The 21661-nt window shown below is 47.9% G+C and overlaps 1 protein-coding gene across 1 annotated transcript; it reads left to right on the forward strand.

Annotated features, from left to right (window-relative positions):
- The first annotated feature begins 7355 nt into the window (after positions 1 to 7355).
- On the forward strand, positions 7356 to 21658 carry CYP11A1 (cytochrome P450 family 11 subfamily A member 1). Its single transcript, NM_176644.2, is given in 9 exon segments — positions 7356 to 7645; positions 10977 to 11132; positions 13188 to 13387; positions 14405 to 14608; positions 15483 to 15640; positions 19701 to 19867; positions 20156 to 20234; positions 20697 to 20894; positions 21265 to 21658. Coding segments are annotated over 9 exon segments (1563 nt in total). The 5' UTR covers positions 7356 to 7376; the 3' UTR covers positions 21397 to 21658.
- Positions 21659 to 21661: the final 3 nt, after the last annotated feature.

Here is a 21661-nt window from a genome sequence, read left to right on the forward strand (position 1 = left end):
GCAGGTCAGGAAGCAACAGTTAGAACTGGACATGAACAACAGACTGGTTCCAAATAGGAAAAGGAGTACGTCAAGGCTGTATATTGTCACCCTGCTTATTTAACTTCTATGCAGAGTACATCATGAGAAACGCTGGACTGGAAGAAGCACAAGCTGGAATCAAGATTGCCGGGAGAAATATCAATAACCTCAGATATGCAGATGACAGCACCCTTATGGCAGAAAGTGAAGAGGAACTAAAAAGCCTCTTGATGAAAGTGAAGGAGGAAAGTGAAAAAGTTGGCTTAAAGCTCAACAGTCAGAAAACTAAGATCATGGCATCGGGTCCCATCATTTCATAGGAAATAAATGGGGAAACAATGGAAACAGTGTCAGACTTTATTTTTCTGGGCTCCAAAATCACTGCAGATGGTGACTGCAGCCATGAAATTAAAAGACGCTTACCCCTTGAAAGGAAAGTGATGACCAAGCTAGATAGCATATAAAAAGCAGAGAGGAGGTGGTCCTAAGATGGTGGAGGAATAGGACGGGGAGACCACTTTCTCCCCCACAAATTCATCAAAAGAACATTTGAATGCTGAGAAAATTCCACAAAACAACTTCTGAATGCCGGCAGAGGACATCAGGCACCCAGAAAAGCAGCCCATTGTCTTTGAAAGGAGATATTTTATCAACAGTGCTGTATAGATGGAGAAGTCTTGAGGCTACTGCAAAAATAAGACTGAAAATCAGAAGCAGGAAGCTAAAGTCCAAATCTTGAGAACACCAGAGAACTCCAGACTCCAGGGAGCATTAATCGACAGGAGCTCATCAAATGCCTCCATACCTTCACTGAAACCAAGCACCACCCAAGGGCCAACAAGTTCCAGAACAAGACATACCATGCAAATTCTCCAGCAACACAGGAACATAGCCCTGAGCTTCAATATACAGGCTGCCCAAAGTCACTCCAAACCCACTGACATCTCATAACTCATTACTGGACACTTCATTGCACTCCAGAGAGAAGAAATCCAGCTCCACCCACCAGAACACCCACACAAGCTTCCCTAACCAGGAAACCTTGATAAGCCACCCGTACACCCCACCCACAGTGAGGAAACTCCACAATAAAGAGAACTCCACAAACTGCCAGAATGCAGAAGATCAGATCAGATCAGATCAGTCGCTCAGTCGTGTCTGACTCTTTGCGACCCCATGAATCGCAGCACGCCAGGCCTCCCTGTCCACCACCAACTCCCAGAGTTCACTGAGACTCAAGTCCATTGAGTCAGTGATGCCATCCAGCCATCTCATCCTCTGTCGTCCCCTTCTCCTCCTGCCCCCAATCCCTCCCAGCATCAAAGTCTTTTCCAATGAGTCAACTCTTTGCATGAGGTGGCCAAAGTACTGGAGTTTCAGCTTTAGCATCATTCCTTCCAAAGATATCCCAGGGCTGATCTCCTTCAGAATGGACTGGTTGGATCTCCTTGCAGTCCAAGGGACTCTCAAGAGTCTTCTCCAACACCACAGTTCAAAAGCATCAATTCTTCAGCGCTCAGCCTTCTTCACAGTCCAACTCTCACATCCATACATGACCACAGGAAAAACCATAGCCTTGACTAGATGGACCTTTGTTGGCAAAGTAATGTCTCTGCTTTTGAATATGCTATCTAGGTTGGTCATAACTTTCCTTCCAAGGAGTAAGAGTCTTTTAATTTCATGGCTGCAGTCACCATCTGCAGTGATTTTGGAGCCCAGAAAAATGAAGTCTGACACCGTTTCCACTGTTTCCCCATCTATTTCCCATGAAGTGGTGGGACCGGATGCCATGATCTTCGTTTTCTGAATGTTGAGCTTTAAGCCAAATTTTTCCCTCTCCACTTTCACCTTCATCAAGAGGCTTTTTAGTTCCTCTTCACTTTCTGCCATAAGGGTGGTGTCATCTGCATATCTGAGGTTATTGATATTTCTCCCGGCAATCTTGATTCCAGCTTGTGCTTCTTCCAGTCCAGCGTTTCTCATGATGTACTCTGCATAGAAGTTAAATAAACAGGGTGACAGTATACAGCCTTGACGTACTCCTTTTCCTATTTGGAACCAGACTGTTGTTCCATGTCCAGTTCTAATTGTTGCTTCCTGACCTGCATACAAATTTCTCAAGAGGCAGATCAGGTTGTCTGGTATTCCCATCTCTTGAAGAATTTTCCACAGTTTATTGTGATCCACACAGTCAAAGGCTTTGGCATAGTCAATAAAGCAGAAATAGATGTTTTTCTGGAACTCTCTTGCTTTTTCGATGATCCAGCTGATGTTGGCAATTTGATCTCTGGTTCCTCTGCCTTTTCTAAAACCAGCTTGAACATCAGGAAGTTCACAGTTCACATATTGCTGAAGCCTGGCTTGGAGAATTTTGAGCATTACTTTACTAGCGTGTGAGATGAGTGCAATTGTGGTGTAGTTTGAGCATTCTTTGGCATTGCCTTTCTTTGGGATTGGAATGAAAACTGACCTTTTCCAGTCCTGTGGCCACTGCTGAGTTTTCCAAATTTGCTGGCATATTGAGTGCAGCACTTTCAGAGCATCGTCTTTCAGGATTTGGAATAGCTCAACTGGAATTCCATCACCTCCACTAGCTTTGTTCATAGTGATGCTTTGTAAGGCCCACTTGACTTCACATTCCAGGATGTCTGGCTCTAGGTCAGTGATCACACCATCGTGATTATCTGGGTCGTGAAGATCTTTTTTGTACAGTTCTTCTGTGTATTCTTGCCATCTGTTCTTAATATCTTCTCCTTCTGTTAGGTCCATACCATTTCTGTCCTTTATCAAGCCCATCTTTGCATGAAATGTTCCTTTGGTATCTCTGATTTTCTTGAAGAGATCTCTAGTCTTTCCCATCCTGTTGTTTTCCTGTATTTCTTTGCATTGATCGCTGAAGAAGGCTTTCTTATCTCTTCTTGCTATTCTTTGGAACTCTGCATTCAGATGTTTATATCTTTCCTTTTCTCCTTTGCTTTTCACTTCTCTTCTTTTCACAACTATTTGTAAGGCCTCCCCAGACAGCCATTTTGCTTTTTTGCATTTCTTTTCTATGGGAATGGTCTTGATCCCTGTCTCCTGTACAATGTCACAAACCTCATTCTGTAGCTTATCAGGCACTCTATCTATCAGATCTAGGCCCTTAAATCTATTTCTCACTTCCACTGTATAATCATAAGGGATTTGATTTAGGTCATACCTGAATGGTCTAGTGGTTTTCCCTACTTTCTTCAATTTAAGTCTGAATTTGGCAATAAGGAGTTCATAGTCTGAGCCGCAGTCAGCTCCTGGTCTTGTTTTTGCTGACTGTATAGAGCTTCTCCATCTTTGGCTGTAAAGAATATAATCAATCTGATTTCAGTGTTGACCATCTTTTTCATAGGTACCAATAAAACAGGTACTTATGGTGAGAGCTCTGTAAAATATTATATCACTTTAGAAGCTTTTCCAATTTAAAGGATCCATTATCTGGCCATTGACAAGGATCTTAATAGTGACTCAAACCAAAAAAATGCAAGAGACATCCCCACAAGAGAGTGTAAAGAATTCAGCCTTCACAAGATCCAGAAAGCTCAGTCTCAAATATAGTCTAAGAAATTAAAGACCTTTGTTACATCACTAATAAAGCAATGAGGGTTGCGATAACAAAGGCCCATATGGACTGAGACTCCATATGACAAACTCCCCTGAGAATTGGCATGGCTGGACAAAGAATCCCAGTCTATTCAACTGGCTCTCAAGTGCACGCTGGTAGGTGCACCTTGTGAGAGCTGGACCATAAGGAAGGCTGAGCACTAAAGAATTGACGTTTTCAAAATGAGTTGCTAGAGAGGACTCTTGAGAGCCCCTTGGTCTGCAGGGAGATCAAAGCAGTCAATCCTAAAGGAAATAAATCCTGAATATTCTTTGGAAGGACCAATGCTGAAGCTGAGGCTCCAAACATTGGCCACCTGATGGGATGTGTCCACTCATTGGGAAAGACCCTGATGCTGGGAAAGATTGAGGGCAGGAAGAGAAGGGGGTGATAGAGGATGAGATGGTTGGATGGCATCACCAATTCAATAGACATGAACTTGAGCAAACTCCAGGAGACAGTAGAGGACAGAGGAGCCTGGCATGCTGTAACCCATGGGGCTACAAAGAGACAGACTAGACTTAGTGTCTGAACAACAACAAAAGTGCGCCTGCCAGAATTCTCTCTAAAATAGAGAATATTCTCACTTGTTTACAAGCCCAGCTCTCAAGACACAGAACAAGATGAAAGGAAAACCTAGTCAGATGAATGATTTTCTTCCTTATGACAAAGGACACAAAAAACGGACAAGGGAAAACAGTGACAATTTCTGAGAGGAAAAGAATCAACAAATCGACAGTACTCTGCCAAATTTCAAGCCAAGAGTCGCCAAATCCAGCTAGCCGTATATCTGTTTTCTCCAGATAATCTATTTTAGGAAAGGGAAAAACTTACCACTCTTGTTTCCAACAGATCTAGAAGATAGAGACTCAGGAGATAGGCATAGTAAGAATTCTTAAATTTTGTCAATCATCCTAGGGTCTCTTAACTGTAGCAGCTTTGAAGTGAGTAGCATCCAGCCAGTAAAGCTGCATCCCATCTTTGTTGCCAGCTACTGGGGAGGAAGAAATTTTCCTCTGCCCTTCTAGGTTCCTCTGGCTGGTCTAAGAATGAAATTGACATGAGATTGATGTCTCATCAGAAGAAAATAAAATGAAGTTTAACAACACACATAAATCGGAGAGATCCGGAAAAACTAACACACTGAAATACTTGAAACTTTCACCTTAAATACTGTCTAATTAAAAAATAGTCACAGCCTAAAAGTTGAGAAATATGTTTCATTTGGTGGGGATTTTTAGGACTTTAAGCCTGGGAGACAGCATCCCAAGTGACCCTGAGAGAACTTCTCTGAGGAGGTGAGACGAGGAGCCAGGTTATATAGAAGTTTTGTAACAAAGGGCACGTAGTCTGAATATCAAAGTATTATAATGAAAGGAAACCAGATATCCTAAGTTAATGAATTTAGCACTTTTCTATACATGGGAAGATGTTAGAATCTACTTCTGCTTCATTGGCTATGCTAAAGCCTTCGACTGTGTGGATCACAACAAACTGTGGAAAATTCTTAAAGAGAAGGGAATTTCAGGCCACCTTACCTGCCTCCTGAGAAACCTGAGAAACCTGTAGGCAGGTCAAGAAGCAACGGTTATAACCGTACCTGGAACAACAGACTGGTTCAAAATTGGGAAAGGAGTATGTCAAGGCTGTTTATAGTCACACTGCTTATTTAACTTATATGCAGAGTACATCATGTGAAATGCTGGGCTGAAAAAAGCACAAGCTTGATTCCTGGAATCAAGATTGCTGGGAGAAATATCAATAATTTCATATATGCAAATGACATCACCCTTATGGAAGAAAGTGAAGAGGAACTAAAGAGCCCCTTGATGAAGGTGAAAGAGGAGAGTGAAAAGCTGGCTTAAAACTCAACATTCAAAAGATGAAGATCATGGCATCCAGTCCCATCACTTCATGGCAAATTAATGCGGAAATAATGGAAACAGTGAATAACTTTATTTTCTTGGGCTCCAAAATCACTGAGGAAGGTGACTGCAGCCATGAAAATAAAAGACACTTGCTCCTTGGAAGAAAAGCTATGACAAACCGAGATAGCATATTAAAACCAGAGACATTGCCAACAAAGGTCCATATAGTCAATGCTATGGTTTTTCCGGTAGTCATGTATGGATGTGAGAGTTGGACAATAAGAAGACTGAGTGCTGAAGAACTCATGCTTTTGAACTGTGATGTTGGAGAAGACTCTTGAGAGTCCCTTGGACTGCAAGGAAATCAAACAAGTCAATTCTAAAGGAAATCAACCCTGAGTATTCATTGGAAAGACTAATGCTGAAGCTGAAGCTCCAATACTTTGGCCACCTGATGCGAAAAGCCGACTCATTAGAAAAGACCCTGGTGCTGGGAATGGTTGAAGGCAGGAGGAGAAGGGGATGACAGAGGACGAGATGGTTGGATGGCATCACCGACTCAATGGACATGAGTTTGAGCAAGCTCTGGGAGATGGTAAAGGACAGGGAAGCCTGGCGTGCTGCAATCAAAGGGCTCGCAGAGTTGGACACAAGTGAGCGGCTAAACAACAACTACAAGAGTCTGGGCTCACTGAAATAATTTTTTTCATTTGTATCTCAGCTATCTGGGGCCAGTATCCTGTGTTTTTCCCATAAAAGAAGATGTTGGAGGTAGGGGCTTAAGGGCTTTGAAGAGGCGTGGAGATGGAATAGCACATGTTTGATAAATAGATGTTTGCTGGCCTATGCAGAGACAATGGGATACAGAGGGGTCTCATCTCTGTCTCTAAGCCCATATTCTCTGCAGATGTCCCTGGTGATTCCTGAAACAGGCCCTCTGTTTAAATTCTTCAGCAGTTAGAGGGAAGGTCAATTTTTCCCAAGGCTTTTGGGCTTTGATTGTTTTCATTTTTAAATTATCTGCATTCTAAAGAGATATTTTGGGTGGCAGATTTTGCTCTCCTACAGGACTTTGTCCTAGGAGACGGCTCTCAGCCAGCTCCGACGATCTGTTCCAAAGAAGTAAGGGAAAAGCTAGGGTTTATATCAATCTTTTTTTTTGCTGGGAGAAGGGGGATGAACATGTAGTCAAACATAAAAAGATCACTGCTAATCCCAAACAACAGACACCTCAAGTGAATGGTTTGTGTTTTGCTATATATGTTGTTGTTTAGTCACTAAGTCCCGTCCGACTCTTTTGCGACCCCATAGACTGTAGCCCACCAAGCTCCTCTGTCCATGGGATTTTTCTAGGCAAGAATACTGGAGTGGGTTGCCATTTCCTTCTCCCTGGGATCTTCCTAACCCAAGGACTGAACCCTTGTCTCCTGCATTGCAGGTGGATTTTTTACCGACTGAGCCACCAGGGAAGTTATGTGTGCAAGAATCCGGGGTCATGGAAATTTTCCCTTAGATATACATCGTATCTAGGGACCAGTACAATGCAAATGCTTCCTGTTTTTCTTCATCCTGAAGTCTCCTCAGGGTGCATTGAGGGAGGGAGTCCCCTCAGGTGGGTGACCACAGTGGCTGACGCTTGATGTTGTAGAACTGGAATGATGGGTTACATTCTTTCGTTTACAGTACTGAGTCTGGGAGGAGCTGTGTGGGCTGGAGTCAGCCGGAGGAGGCTGACCGCCCTGTCAGCTTCTCACTTAGCCTTGAGCTGGTGATTATAAGCTGGGTCCCAGGGTCCCAGGGCCAGAGTCACCTGCTGCAGTACGAGCAGAGACAGCAGCAGCTGTGGGGGCAGCATGCTAGCAAGGGGGCTTCCCCTCCGCTCAGCCCTGGTCAAAGCCTGCCCACCCATCCTGAGCACAGTGGGGGAGGGCTGGGGCCACCACAGGGTGGGCACTGGAGAGGGAGCTGGCATCTCCACAAAGACCCCTCGCCCCTACAGTGAGATCCCCTCCCCTGGTGACAATGGCTGGCTTAACCTCTACCATTTCTGGAGGGAGAAGGGCTCACAGAGAATCCACTTTCGCCACATCGAGAACTTCCAGAAGTATGGCCCCATTTACAGGTAAGCCTGGCAGAGGATTGGGGCTGGCGGGATAGGGAAGCCTGTGGTGGCCCCCTCCCTGAAAGGTCTGCCCTCCCCTTCCAGGCTCTGGTTCACCTCTGACTTTATTTCTTCCTGCCTGGCAGTGGCAGGAGTAGAGTTAATGCTTCCCAGACAGTGGGTTCACTTCCCAGCCCTGAGGCCTCAACAGTCCCCGGGCTCTACACCCTTAGAAACTTTGGGGAGGTGGGGAGGCCAAGAAAATAAGCCCTGGTACCTCCATTATCTGCAGGACACTTTGCAAGGTGTGGTTGTCATCCCCATTTTCAGAGGAGAAGGAAGTTCAAAGAGGTTAGGACTCTAGCCCTGATCACTCAGCTAGAAGACTGTCCTGCTACCCGGGGTGCTGGTCTTGCCTCCCCTTGGCCTGTGGGACTCTGAGTGGCTGATTGGTCCCTTCCACTAGGCCTGGCTGCTGTCCCTCTTCCCCAAACATCTGCCTTGCTTCCAGCCAGGAGGGAGAGCCTTTGGTCTTTTGGCCTCGCTGTACCCCACCTTCTTGCCCTGGGGTGGGGGTGAGGTCTGGGGGCTGCCCTTGGGAGGGAGGCCTCACTTGTTCTGGTTTAGCAGTTTCTAAGGTAGGTGGGCTTCAAGAGACATTTGGGTTCCTTTCTGAGAGCATAGGTGAGGGGGATTAGAGGTGGCAAAGATGATGCCTGAGGGCAGGGAGGAGACACCAGGAAGTATAATGCTTTACTTTTACTTTATTTTTTAATTTTTGGTTGGGGGGATGCACCGCGTGGCCTGTGGGATCTTAGTTCTCTTCAGGGATTGAACCTGTGTCCCCTGCAGTGGGAGCACTGAGCCGTAACCACTGGACTGACAGGGAATTCCCCCTTTTACAGTTATAAGTGCTTTTTTAGAACTGGTTGGAGACAGGGCACCCGCTTAGCCCCAGGCTGAATGTTAGATTTGGAAGAAGTTTGCTCCTTAGTCTCTCTTCTTTGTCTTTCTGTCTCTTTCTCTCCCTTCTAAGCCTCTCTCCCCAGTCTTACTTCATGAATTTTTTCATTATTCCCTGCTTCCTCCCCTCCTCCTCCTTCCTGTTCCTAGCCCCTTGTAGGAACTCTTTATTTTATAAAGTCCCTATTTTCTGAGTCACTTTCATCTGAGTCTTGCAACCTGTCCTTAAATTTGGCATTATTCCTAATTCACAGATGGGAAAACTGAGACCCAGAGAGAAGGGTCTTGCCAAGGTCACACAGTTCATCAGGGCAAAGCCAGGGCTGGAACCCTGATTGTTTGGCTTCCAGTTCGGGGTGTCAGGCTTCCCAGGGGGCGCTAGTGGTAAAGAATCCACTTGCCAATGTTGGAGATCCAAGAGATGCAGGTTTGATCCCTGGGTCAGGAAAATCCCTTGGAGGAGGACACGGCAACCCACTCCAGTATTCTTGCCTGGAAATCCCATGGACAGAGAAGCCTGGTGAGCTAGAGTCCATGGGGTCGAAAAGAGTTGGACATGAGTGAGCATGCATATTATTATATTATTCAGGGTGTCAGTAGTCTAACTATAGCCTTGAGATAACAAACTTCTAAATGAACATGAGGAATTTACAAGTTTCATGGACTTTCCCTTAATACAAGTCTGTTCCTGTTCTTTATTCAATAGTTTAGAAAAATTGATATCAAATACAATCTCAGTTTTGATAATATTTATGTACCATTCAGAATGTGAATGTATTTATATGCTATTTTGTGTTGTCCTATAATAATGTACCAAGGACTTCTTTTCTCTTTTCTCTCTTTAATATAATTTTAAAAGACAGCATAGTAGCCCATAGTATGGATAGCCATATATTTTTCAGCTAGCTTTTAAAAGTGGATATTTAGACCACTCTAGGTTTTTTTTTTTTTTTTTTTTTAACTATTAGACATCCTTATACATTTTTTTTTTTTCTATGAACATTTTCATCCATCAGGCATCACTGATGTCAGATAGCTGCCTTGGGCTAGATTCCCAGAGGTAGAATTGATAATAACAATAGCAGTTCAAGGACTTTGCTTAGCTGTTTTTAATGGAGTCAGTGGTTTGAGGATGTGTGGCAGCTGGAAAAACACTGAGGGGATTTTCTGGGAGGCCATGGTCAGCCAAGGAGACTTGGGGAAGATAGGCCTGGGCTCTGTGGGTTAGTGGCTAAAGCCATGCTCTCTCCCACTCCCCAGCCTAGTCTTCTCCCCTCCCCCTCCCTCTCCATTCTCAAGGAAGAGGGAGGAAGAGAGGGGAAGGAGGGTAGAGAGAGGGAGAGAATGAGAATTTGGCTTATACTTGTATGCTTTTATGTTTTACCTTGAAGTGTATCTTGAATTAACTTTCTTATGCAAAAGGCAGATACAAGTCAGAAGCAGAATTTTCTGTTGTTTCATGACAGTTGTACATTAATTCTCTGCAAAGTGCCTTAAGGTATATTTATACCTGGGGCTTGATGTTTTACCTCAGTTTTATTTTAATAGTGACAGAGTACTTTGTTGGGCCTCTAATTCCTGGGGGAGGGTGACCAGTTCCAGAACTTCAATCCTAGAGCTTAGAAGGGACTGCCTGGCCTGGTGTGTGACCTGCCCAGCAAGCTACATGGAGTCACTCTAGTCCAGGGTTACTCCCAGCTGCCATGAAAGTGCCATGTTTCTGAGCTCTGCATAGGTGAGAGGGTGGAGGGTGCTGAGAGTGTAGACACACAGGAAGAATGAACATTGGAGGACCTGATGATCCAGGGGAGGCCCTGGGTAGGGGTGGGCTTGGTCCTGAGGATGTGCAGGAGCCACTGTGATGATAAGATGAGCACGAAGCTGTTACTTAGAGAATGTCTTCCCAGGTGGCACAGTGGTAAAGAATCTGCCTGCCAATGCAGGAGACGCAAGAGACGAGGGTTCAATCCCTGGGCAGGAAGATCCCTTGGAGGAGGGCATGGCAACCCACTCCAGTATTCTTCCCTGGAGAATTCCATGGACAGAGGAGCCTGGTGGGTTACAGTCCATAAGGTCACAAAGAATAAGACTGAGCACAGATACATGCAATAGGAGCCACACTCATAGATTTCATATCATCTTATTCTTCAGCAATCCTGTCAGGCAGGTACTGTATTTATCTCCACTAAAGAAACTGAGACTCAGAGGATGAGACTAAAGTCATACAGTGAGGAAACTATGGGCCAGGATCCACTCCCAGGCCGGTCTGCTCCGTGCTGTCAGCCGCAAAGTGGTTACAGAGGAGCTGGGTCCTGTGCCCTGATTGTGCAGGGTCTGCAGGACTCTCCTCAGATCCTTACCTCACAGCAACCCTCTTCTGCCCCTCCAGGGAGAAGCTTGGCAATTTGGAGTCAGTTTATATCATTCACCCTGAAGACGTGGCCCATCTCTTCAAGTTCGAGGGATCCTACCCAGAGAGATATGACATCCCGCCCTGGCTGGCCTATCACCGATATTATCAGAAACCCATTGGAGTCCTGTTTAAGTGAGTCCTGGGTCCTCTCCCAGGGGCTGGAGGGAGATGCTGGGTGGCTGGAGCAAGGGCAGAGGCTGAGGGTGAGATGCTGGGACCGTGCTTGTCCTGCCCTTTCTGTTAACAGCTGGGCCTCTAGACAAACCCCTGTCCTCTTCCTGCCTCCATCAAACAGATGATGGGGAGGGTGAACTGCCCTGCCAACCTTCAGGAACATGGTCAGGAAGAAGATCTTACTGAGTAATTAAAGGCCTTGAAAAGTTCTCATTCATTGGTTCATCCAGTAAGACCCATTTTATTGAGTGCCTCCTATGTGCTAGTCCTGGTGCTGAACTCTGAGTGACAAGTAGGGTGGAGCCCTGCCCCTAGGAGAGTCCCTTATAGTCTAAAGGAGCAGTAAGAAGCATGAACAAATCAGTGTATCTAAATGCATAGATACCATTTTCCACCAAATTGCTCATCAAAAAAAGGAAATGTGACCATAACAAGTGTTGATGAGGATATGGAGCAGCTAGAGTGCTCCTAGCTTGCTAGTGGGACTGAAAGCCGATGCCACCACTTTGGAAAATGGTTGGACATTACTTCCTGCAGTTGAATGTTTATAAAGCAGCCATTATAAACCCATGCTTATAATGCAGTCATTCTGCACTCAGGAATATACTCCAAAGAATACCCGCACCCCACCCACTGAGACGGATATGTACTAAAATGTTTGCAATGCAGTTGTTCATAATAGCAAAAACTGGGAAATCACCTAAATGCAGAACAGGAGCATGAAAAGAGTGACAGAGGCAGACCCCAGTCAACAAGAACAGACTCCGTGTCTCACACAATACAGATGATACAACAATACAGAAGATACTAGAGATATAAGCTGAGTGAAAAAAAGCAAATCATGACAGCTTTTATAAGAAGTTGAAAACAAGCATGCATTTTTGTTTTATTTTATTTTTCAACATGCATGTTGAAAAGCATGCATTTTTAAAAAGCATGTTTTGGAAATATATGTTGATCAGATAAAACTGGAGAAGGCAATGGCACCCCACTCCAGTACTCCTGCTTGGAAAATCCCATGGATGGAGGAGCCTGGTAGGCTGCAGTACATGGGGTCGCTAAGAGTCGGACGGGACTGAGCGACTTCACTTTCACTTTTCACTTTCACGCATTGGAGAAGGAAATGGCAACCCACTCCAGTGTTCTTGCCTGGAGAACCCCAGGGACGGGGGAGTCTGGTGGGCTGCTGTCTATGGGGTCCCACAGAGTCGGACACAACTGAAATGACTTAGCAGCAGCAGCAGCAGCAGCAGCTAAAGCTATTTACAAAAGCAAATAAGAGATTTAGGTTGGGAGGCAGGGAGGCAGGATGTGGGAGGACTGGGTTGGCATCTGAAAGTTATCATCAAGTTTCTAGTATTCATGTTGGACTGTGAGTTTATAATAACATTCTTGTAAGCATAAAAAGCCCCCAAATAACAAAGAGGGCTTTGCACAGATCTATTTTCAAGAATGGGCGTAAGTTGAGAATAGGAATGGATATTAACCCAATTCTGGGCACCTGAGGTTCCCCACCAATGAAAGTAATGAGACATTGGGGGTGCAGAGGTTGGTCAGCTGTGCCCATGCAGGCGCCAGAAAAGGTGATGTAGAGGGACCCTTGAATGGTAGGAGGTGAGACTGACCAGGAGGAAGTGGAAGTGGTGGGGAGGGCAGGCCTGCAGCAGAGGCCAAGACTAGAGGGCTTGACAGTTACTTAAAGGCTCTAAGAATAGGATTTCCATCTTGTTTAAAGCAGCAGCAGCAGCAGCAGCAGCAGAGGGAGTAGAGCACGGTTGGGGGTTTGATCTTCACCCTTTTTTTTTCTGTCACACAAGCCTCCCTATTCCCTCCCCTCTGTCCCGCCCAGGCCAGGCAGAAGCTGGGAGGAGGGGAGGGTAGGGAGGGCTGTGGATGTGAGCAGTGGACTTTGAGCTGTGGCTCAGCCTCCTGGGAAAGCCTAGTCAGTTCCCTCTGTGTTTGCCAGGCCTGGGGTTTGTGACCATGAGGGCCTGAGGGCCCATGTTTTCTCAGGAAGTCAGGAACCTGGAAGAAAGACCGGGTGGTCCTGAACACGGAGGTGATGGCTCCAGAGGCAATAAAGAACTTCATCCCACTGCTGAATCCAGTGTCTCAGGACTTCGTCAGCCTCCTGCACAAGCGCATCAAGCAGCAGGGCTCCGGAAAGTTTGTAGGGGACATCAAGGAAGACCTGTTTCACTTTGCCTTTGAGTGTAAGGAACTTGAACCTACCTGGCCACAGTCCTGGGGATGGGAGAACCCAGCATCTCACCTTGAGACCCAGAATAGACTCTGAAGAAGTGTCAGGATTGGTTTCTGGGAGGAGCCACTGAACACATTCTCTGTCATCAGCTACCGGGGGGGAGAGCTGCACGCTCTCATCTGATTCATGATATGGGGCCAAGAATTTCTAGAATGTGGGTCCCTATTGCCCCTTTCCTCCAAAAGCCAGGGTTTGACTTGGCCTTTCATTCAGCAAATCTCTCTCTCTCTTGGGACAGAGACCTTCCCTTTCAAGTCTGGGAGGGGAGGGGAGGGTTGGGTGGGTTATTGAAACAGGGTATTGGAGGATGTGTAGGAATTTTCCAGATGGAATAAAGAGGTTGGGCAGTATAGGCAGAGGCAACAATACATACAAAGGCCCTGTGGCTTGATAGGGATCACGTGGTCACTGCAGGAGATTTGGAGTGCCCAGGGTTTGGCATAAAATTCCTGACCCAAGAGGCAGGAAACCCTTGGGGGTTGTTGTGACTTCTTATGACCAGCCAAGTGGGCCCTGGATGGCCAGTTACTGGGGATTGATGTCCCCCCAGACACCCATCTGACCTGTTCCAGGAAGTATTTAGCCACTCTGGTCAATCATAGATGAGAAGTCTCTCTTCCCAGGAGGAAAGCTGAGAGGCTGCTGGGGGGTGCTGTTGGAAGCGGGAGAGGGCAGTTTCCTCCCAGTCTGAGCCTTTTCTCAGCTGTGCTGGAGGCTCTGCCTCCCACTTGAGGGATCCCTTTTAGGGTCTGTCCCATGACCCTCTGAAGGGCCTGACTGACTGCCACAAAGGCAGTTTTCCTTACTCCTGCAATTTCAGCCCTTTGGGACTCAGCTGTCAGTTTCTTTACTGAAGGAGGCTGAGGTTGGATGCAAGGGCTCCCATGTGTTGGGGAGGGGGGCGATGGTTTCCTGGGAGCTGAGGCTCTCAGATGGTCAGGTTGGATGAGATTCTTCAACTTTGCAGCCATCACCAATGTCATGTTTGGGGAGCGCCTGGGGATGCTGGAGGAGACAGTGAACCCCGAGGCCCAGAAGTTCATTGATGCCGTCTACAAGATGTTCCACACCAGTGTCCCTCTGCTCAACGTCCCTCCAGAACTGTACCGTCTATTCAGAACCAAGACTTGGAGGGACCATGTAGCCGCATGGGACACAATTTTCAATAAAGGTGAGGGCTGTACCCTGGGCAGTCACAGGTGGAAGCCAGGAGAGCCCTGTTTGCCTCTGGAGATGGGAAATCCAGGCCTGGGTTGGAGGGTTGAGGGTTGGGGGAGTGGGGAGAAAGACACAGAGGGAGAGAGAAAGTCAGTTGGGAGCCTCAGACCTTGGCCTGCCGCTTTGTCCCAAGTTATGACTTGCCGTGTAGAAAACCCATGGATGGCCATCGGGAAGGCCCAGGAACCCCTGCATATGGTATGCAGAAAGCTGGCTCCTGAGGATGATCAGATTTTTCTGGAGAAAGAGGATTAAAGAAGTCTGTCATATTCTTCCAAGGAGCCCAGGATTCCCAACATGGGTTAAAGACCAGCATTTCAGACATGGCTGTGCTTGGTGACAGAGCAGGGCTTCGGTGACAGGGATTCGTAAAGGGTGGAGAAGGCTGACTGGGATGTGGTGATGATGCCAGGTCTGGAGTTAAATCCTGCCTCTGCCCTGACACCCTTGTGACCTTGTGCAAGTTATCATCTTAGATGGACTTCTGTTTCCTTATCTGTAAAATGGGCATGATAGCACTTACCCTAAATAATAATTTAAAAAAACCACAACAGGTATGAGGAACTTTATAGAGCATGCTCCTCAGAGAAACAGCAGCCAAGAAAGTGCAGGGCTCCAGAATCCTCAAGCCCTTGTGCTCTTTCTTGCCCCTCTGCAGAGAGCCTCGCTGCTTTTTCTTTTTTTTGGCCATCTTGAAACATGTGCGATCTTATTCCCCTGCCCAGGGATTGACTCCGTGCCCCCTGCAGTAGAAGCATGGATTTTAACCCCTGCACAGCCAGGGAAATTTCTGGCCTCCCTCTGTTTTCTTTCTTCCTGCCCCACAGCTGAAAAATACACTGAGATCTTCTACCAGGACCTGAGACGGAAAACAGAATTTAGGAATTACCCAGGCATCCTCTACTGCCTCCTGAAAAGTGAGAAGATGCTCTTGGAGGATGTCAAGGCCAATATTACGGAGATGCTGGCAGGGGGTGTGGACACGGTGAGGACCCAGTGAGGTGGCCGTAGAGGTACATCCGGTCCCTTCCTGCGCCCTTTCCCCACAGCCTTCCTCATTGTCTGAAACCCCTGTCCATGAGGGCTCCATCTCCCTCTCCTGACCCCACTTCCTAGATGCTAATCTTCTAGGAGGGCGAGCTCAAGTCAGTCATCCACTGAGCGTGCCTTGAGGCTGATCCACCATTTTTTCTTTGCCAGTGAAGAGGGGGTGACTAGGTACAGGTGGGTGACAAAGCTTACTTGGTATCAGGAAGGCAGGCGGGATCTCAGAGAAGCTGGGAGCCAACCAGTGGAATTTGCCCTGGGCTTGCCCTCCAAATCTTTTTGTTGCCTTCCATGCCCCCTCTTCCAGACCTCAGTCCCCCTTGATGCCTCCAGTGTCTGAAGGCATCATGCATGGTGTCTCCCAGAGGTCCACAGGCAGAATAATATCCAAGAAACTTCTTTTTCAGTATTTATTTTATTGTATTAATTTGGCTGTGTCAGGACTTGGTTGTGGCACGTGGATCTTTAGTTGTGGCCTGTAGGGTCTGGTTCCCTGACCAGGGATTGAACCCAGACCCTCTGCACTGGGAACGTGGAGTCCTAACCATTAGACCTTCAGGGAAGTCCCAGAAGCTTCTGTTCTTGAATGTCAAAATTTCTCTGTCCTGTGTGCCTTCCCTTTTCCTAAACCTTAAACTTCCTCAAGCCAATGTGATGGTGAGGGTTAATTCATTAGCGTTTCTTGATTGCTAGTTACGATTCAGGCCCCAAGACTATAAAGATGAATACAGCAGACCTCAAATATCCTAAATGGCTCAGACGGGAAGCGTGTATAAGTTTGTGAGAGGTGCCATGACAAAATAGTACAGACTGGGTGACTTTAACCACAAAAGTGTAGCGGCTCATAATTCTGGATCAATGTATCAGCAAGGTTGCTTTCTTCTGAAGCCCCTCTGCCTGGCTTGTTGATGGCTGTCTTCTTCCTACATCTTCACATGATTTTCCTTACTTCCTTCTTTTTCTTTTCAAAAAAATATTTATTTATTTGGTTGAGCCAGGTCTTAGTGGCAGCATGCAGGATCTTTAGTTGCAGCATTTGAACTCTGATTCCATGCTGTCAATGTAGGGGGCCTGGATTCGATCCTTGGTTGGGAAACAAGATCCCACATACCTCAACTAAGAGTTCCTGTGCCGCAACTAACACTCCCTTTTCTTCTTACACGGACACCAATCCTATTCGATTAGGGACCCCCCCATATGACCTCATTTTACCTTGTTTAGTAGCTAAGTTGTGTCCGCTCTTTTGCAACCCCATGGACTGCAGCCTGCCAGGCTCTTCTGTCCACGGGATTTACCAGGCAAGAATACTGGAGTGGGTTGCCATTTCCTCCTCCAGGGGATCTTCCTGACTCAGGGATCGAACGGTGTCTCCTGCATTGGCAGGCGGGTTCTATAATGCTGAGCTACCAGGGAAGCTCTCATTTTACCTTAATTATCTTATTAAAGGCCCTCTCTCCAAATACAGTCACACTGTGAGGTGCTGGGGGTTATGACTTCAACATATGAATTTGGGAGGGACACGATTCAGCCCAGGACAAGGAGGCAGCATGGGCCCAGACGACCACCTCTTCACCTTAAAGGGCTGGATGACGAGGTACTGGGTACTGACAATGCTAAGAAGAGGGGAGAGACCAATGTGGCCTTACAGGACAGGGAGAGCACTCCACAGAGTAAAGTCAACTTGTCTTCCCTCTTGTGCCAGGAGGAGAGAGAGGAAATAGCATTTCAGGACTGGGGAGAAGCAGGTGACAAAGCCGCTGGGTGAATAACTTCATTTCCTAGGTATTCTATTTGCATTGTGCTCTAACCTCCAGTGCAGGAGTTTCCATTCCTGGGCTGCAGATGGAGGCTTTGAGCATATTTTAAACATAGTTCATTGTCAGTCATGTAAAAGGGATTCCCCCCTAAAAGCTCACCTGCACCAGAGCAGCTGTTATTCTTGGGTAATATTTATTAAGCAAGCACTATACAGCAAGCAGGATCCTAAGCTTTTCACATTAACTCTTTTAACCCATTTAGCATTCACAAACAACACTTTGCAGTATTTTACTGTTCCCCTTTGTTGAGATGAGGAAACTGGGGCACAGAGAGGTTAAGGAACTTCATTAAGGTCACACAACCAGTAATTCAGGTGAAAGTGAAAAGTGAAAGTGAAAGTCACTCAGTCGTGTCTGACTCTTTTCCACCCCATGGACTATAGCTCACCAGGCTTCTCTGTCCATGGAATTCTCCAGGCAATAACACTGGAGTGGGTAGCCGTTCCCCTCTGCAGGGATCGAACCCAGGTCTCGTGCATTGCAGGCAGATTCTTTTACCATCTGAGCCACCAGGGAAGCCCTAACTTAGTTGAATACAGCCAGTAGTCCCTCTCCTCATCCTGCAAAAGCCATGTTGGTCTCTCCTCTTTTCTCAGTGTTGTCAGTACCTGATGCCTCGTCACCAGCCCTGTTACTTATTAAACAAGTATCTCCTGAGTACCCACGCTGTGTTGGGCCTTGGAAAAAATGAGACAATTACATGCATTTGATCTGAGCCTTGAGGGAGGGGTACACACCTGCTTCCTAGGCTGGGAAGGGAACTGTAGGAAAAGGGAACAGCATGAGGAAGATTTCTGGGCTTCAGGAACTGTGTGTAGCTCAGGGCGGCTGGAGCATGCTGGAGAGAGGTGGCAGTGGGCTGGGAGCAACCGGCAGGTATTGGAGGGGGTCCATGGGTCTGGTCACAGCCTCTGGACTTGATCTGGGGACTCCAGGGATCCAGGCAAGAATTTCAAGCTGGGAAGTGACTGGATGGCATTTTTTCACAATTGCTTCCACTGGGAGGAATAAGAAGCACGTCCAAACCTCTTGGACCAAAATATGATCCTTGGCAAGTTAATATGCCAACACCATGTGTCTAGCCCTAGGTCATATTCCAGTTCCATCACTGAAGAATCTGTACTATGGGGCCTGAGGAGGATCACTCATACCTCCAGTGAAAGTTAACACTCACTACATTAGCCCTGAGATTAGCTGGTCAGTCTCAGTATAGACCACATGCTAATTGCAACTCTGACATAAAACAGGTCTGGTTGTTCTGGTTTCAGCATTTATGAGCCTCACTTTATGCTATACTACTATAGGCAGATGCTACATTTAGGGGGAAGTTCTACTGGGGAGCTGCTGCTGCTGCTGTCACTTCAGTCATGTCTGACTCTGTGTGACCCCATAGAAGGAAGCCCACCAGGCTCCCCCATCCCTGGGGTTCTCCAGGCAAGAACACTGGAGTGGGTTGCCATTTCCTTCTCCAATGCATGCAAGTGAAAAGTGAAAGTGAAGTCACTCAGTCGTGTCCGACCCTCAGCGACCCCATGGACTGCAGCCTACCACGCTCCTCCGTCCATAGGATTTTCCAGGCAGGAGTACTGGAGTGGGGTGCCATTGCCTTCTCTGCTACTGGGGAGAGGGCTGCTCATTTAACAGGCATTTCAAGAGGAATGGCAGTCATCAGGAGTACAATCATTACAGAAGTAGGATTTGGCCTCTTAAGGCCTCTGGAGTCCTTTGGAAGAAGGCATTAGTTATATGGCTGACCCTCTACTGGCGGGGAAGATGGGAGGGCTCTGGTGACATGAGTGGGGAGGGCAGGGATAAGTGCTGCCCCAAACATTCCTGCTTGGACCACAAGAAAAGCTTCTTGGACATTTGCCTCAAAAAAAAAAAAAATTTATTTATTTGGCTGCACCAGGTCTTTGTTGCAGCAGGCAGGATCTAGTTTCCTGACTAGGGGTTGAACCTGGGCCACCCCTGCTTTGAGAATGCAGAGTCTTAGCCACCAGATCACCAGGGAAGTCCTGACATTTGCCTTCTGAATTGTGTTTTGCTTTATGTGGATAGTGGTTTCTGGATCCCTGGACGAGGGTGAGGGGAAGTGTTTGGCAATGAAAATTTAGCATGGGTCTAGATGCCCCATGAGTAACCAGCCCTCTGGGTTTTCTGCACCCCCACACTCTCCACCAGACATCCATGACATTGCAATGGCACTTGTACGAGATGGCACGCAGCCTGAATGTGCAGGAGATGCTGCGGGAGGAGGTTCTGAATGCCCGACGCCAGGCAGAGGGAGACATAAGCAAGATGCTGCAAATGGTCCCACTTCTCAAAGCTAGCATCAAGGAGACGCTGAGGCAAGCCCACTCCCACCTATGCCTGCCCCGCCCCACCCCACCCCCTCAAATCCCTGGGCAGGGACAGGGTGCTGCCTGAGCACAGGGTTACAAGGATGGGCTGGTGGAGAAGATGGGTAGCAGGAAGTGAGGAGTCTGGGGAAGACAGCTGGGAATGGGGAGGAGGGGTCCTGCCTCCAGACCACCACCCCCCGCCAGGGTGTGCAGCTGGAGCTGAGCTGCCATGCTGGGGGCTGGGCCTCTGTCCAGGCCTTGGGGCATCAGCTTCTGAATGCTTTTCACTGGCAGACTCCACCCCATCTCCGTGACCCTGCAGAGATACCCTGAAAGTGACTTGGTTCTTCAAGATTACCTGATTCCTGCCAAGGTAGGTGTGGCAAGAAGGCTGCAGGCTCTGTCAGTCAGACAGGGGAGGCCAGGGGCAGACTGCAATTGCATAAGATAGTGGCAAGGGGGGCTTCTGTCCTGCCTTTCTTCCTGGGGCTGGCTGGTGGGGTCCTTGGCAGCAGTGGTCCCAGTGTGAATGAAGGGCAGAGGGGATGGTCACAGTGGACGGTGGTTTTGGGATGTTGCTGGACTTCTAGGTTAGGAGGGAGATTCCATGGGCTGCCTGGGTTTCTGAGGGTCCTCTGGGACTGAGGAAAAGGGCAGGACAATCTCTTGGCCCGTCCCCAGCCTAGTGTCTTCGGTGGTACGCATTGGATGGGCGAGGCTCAGGGAGAGGTGAGGCCTTATTCAAGATCACATAGTGGGTATTATGCTGTGCTGGTATTGTTCCGGGCTGTGAGGAGGTAAGGCCTATTCAGACCTCGGCTCACCTTGTCCTCAGACACTGGTGCAAGTGGCCATCTATGCCATGGGCCGAGACCCTGCCTTCTTCTCCAGTCCGGACAAGTTTGACCCAACCAGGTGGCTGAGTAAAGACAAAGACCTCATCCACTTCCGGAACCTGGGCTTTGGCTGGGGAGTGCGGCAGTGCGTGGGCCGGCGGATCGCCGAGCTGGAGATGACCCTCTTCCTCATCCACGTGAGTCTGACCTGGGGACATCTGTCTCCCGGGACTTGGTCTCCCCTCCCCAACAACCTCCTGCGGTCTCCTTTTGGGGCAAATCCACTCACCATCCACGGGTGCTCCCTGGCCATAAGTTCCCACAGAACTTATGATGGAAGGGGGGTGGGGTGGAAAAGGTTTCATAGAAACCAAAGTGAAAGCCTGAACCAGGGGGACAGAGGGCTAGTGGTATTTTCAGGCTCTGCACAGGGTTCAGTAGGAGCTGGAGGGAGACCCACTTGGAGCATCTCACATCACACGCAACTGCTCCCAGGTGAATGAGCCTGGGCTGGGGGAGACAGACCCACCCCGCCTCTCCCCTAAGCCCACTATCCCTCTTTCTCAGATTCTGGAGAACTTCAAGGTTGAAATGCAGCATATCGGTGACGTGGACACCATATTCAACCTCATCCTGACGCCGGACAAGCCCATCTTCCTTGTCTTCCGCCCCTTCAACCAGGACCCGCCCCAGGCGTGACCGGAGAGGGCGGGCACTGCCCTTTCCACCAATCCAGCTAGCTGGGGTGTGGGAAGACGGCCCGAGGGGGTGGGGCCATGGAGGTACCCGCACCTCCATTGCTCGCTCAGTCCACACCTCTTGCACCTTTCTGGCTAGGTCTGACCAGATGAAGCTGGCACTCAGGGGTCAGCTGCTTCCGCTCAGCTGAGGCACCCCTGTCTCACCCTACCTCTTCCCCTTCTTCGCCCATCCCATGAAGGCAATAAACGAGTGAACGCTGCAA

The sequence above is a fragment of the Bos taurus genome, chromosome 21 (genome assembly GCF_002263795.3).
Source record: "Bos taurus isolate L1 Dominette 01449 registration number 42190680 breed Hereford chromosome 21, ARS-UCD2.0, whole genome shotgun sequence".
NCBI lineage: Eukaryota > Metazoa > Chordata > Mammalia > Artiodactyla > Bovidae > Bos > Bos taurus.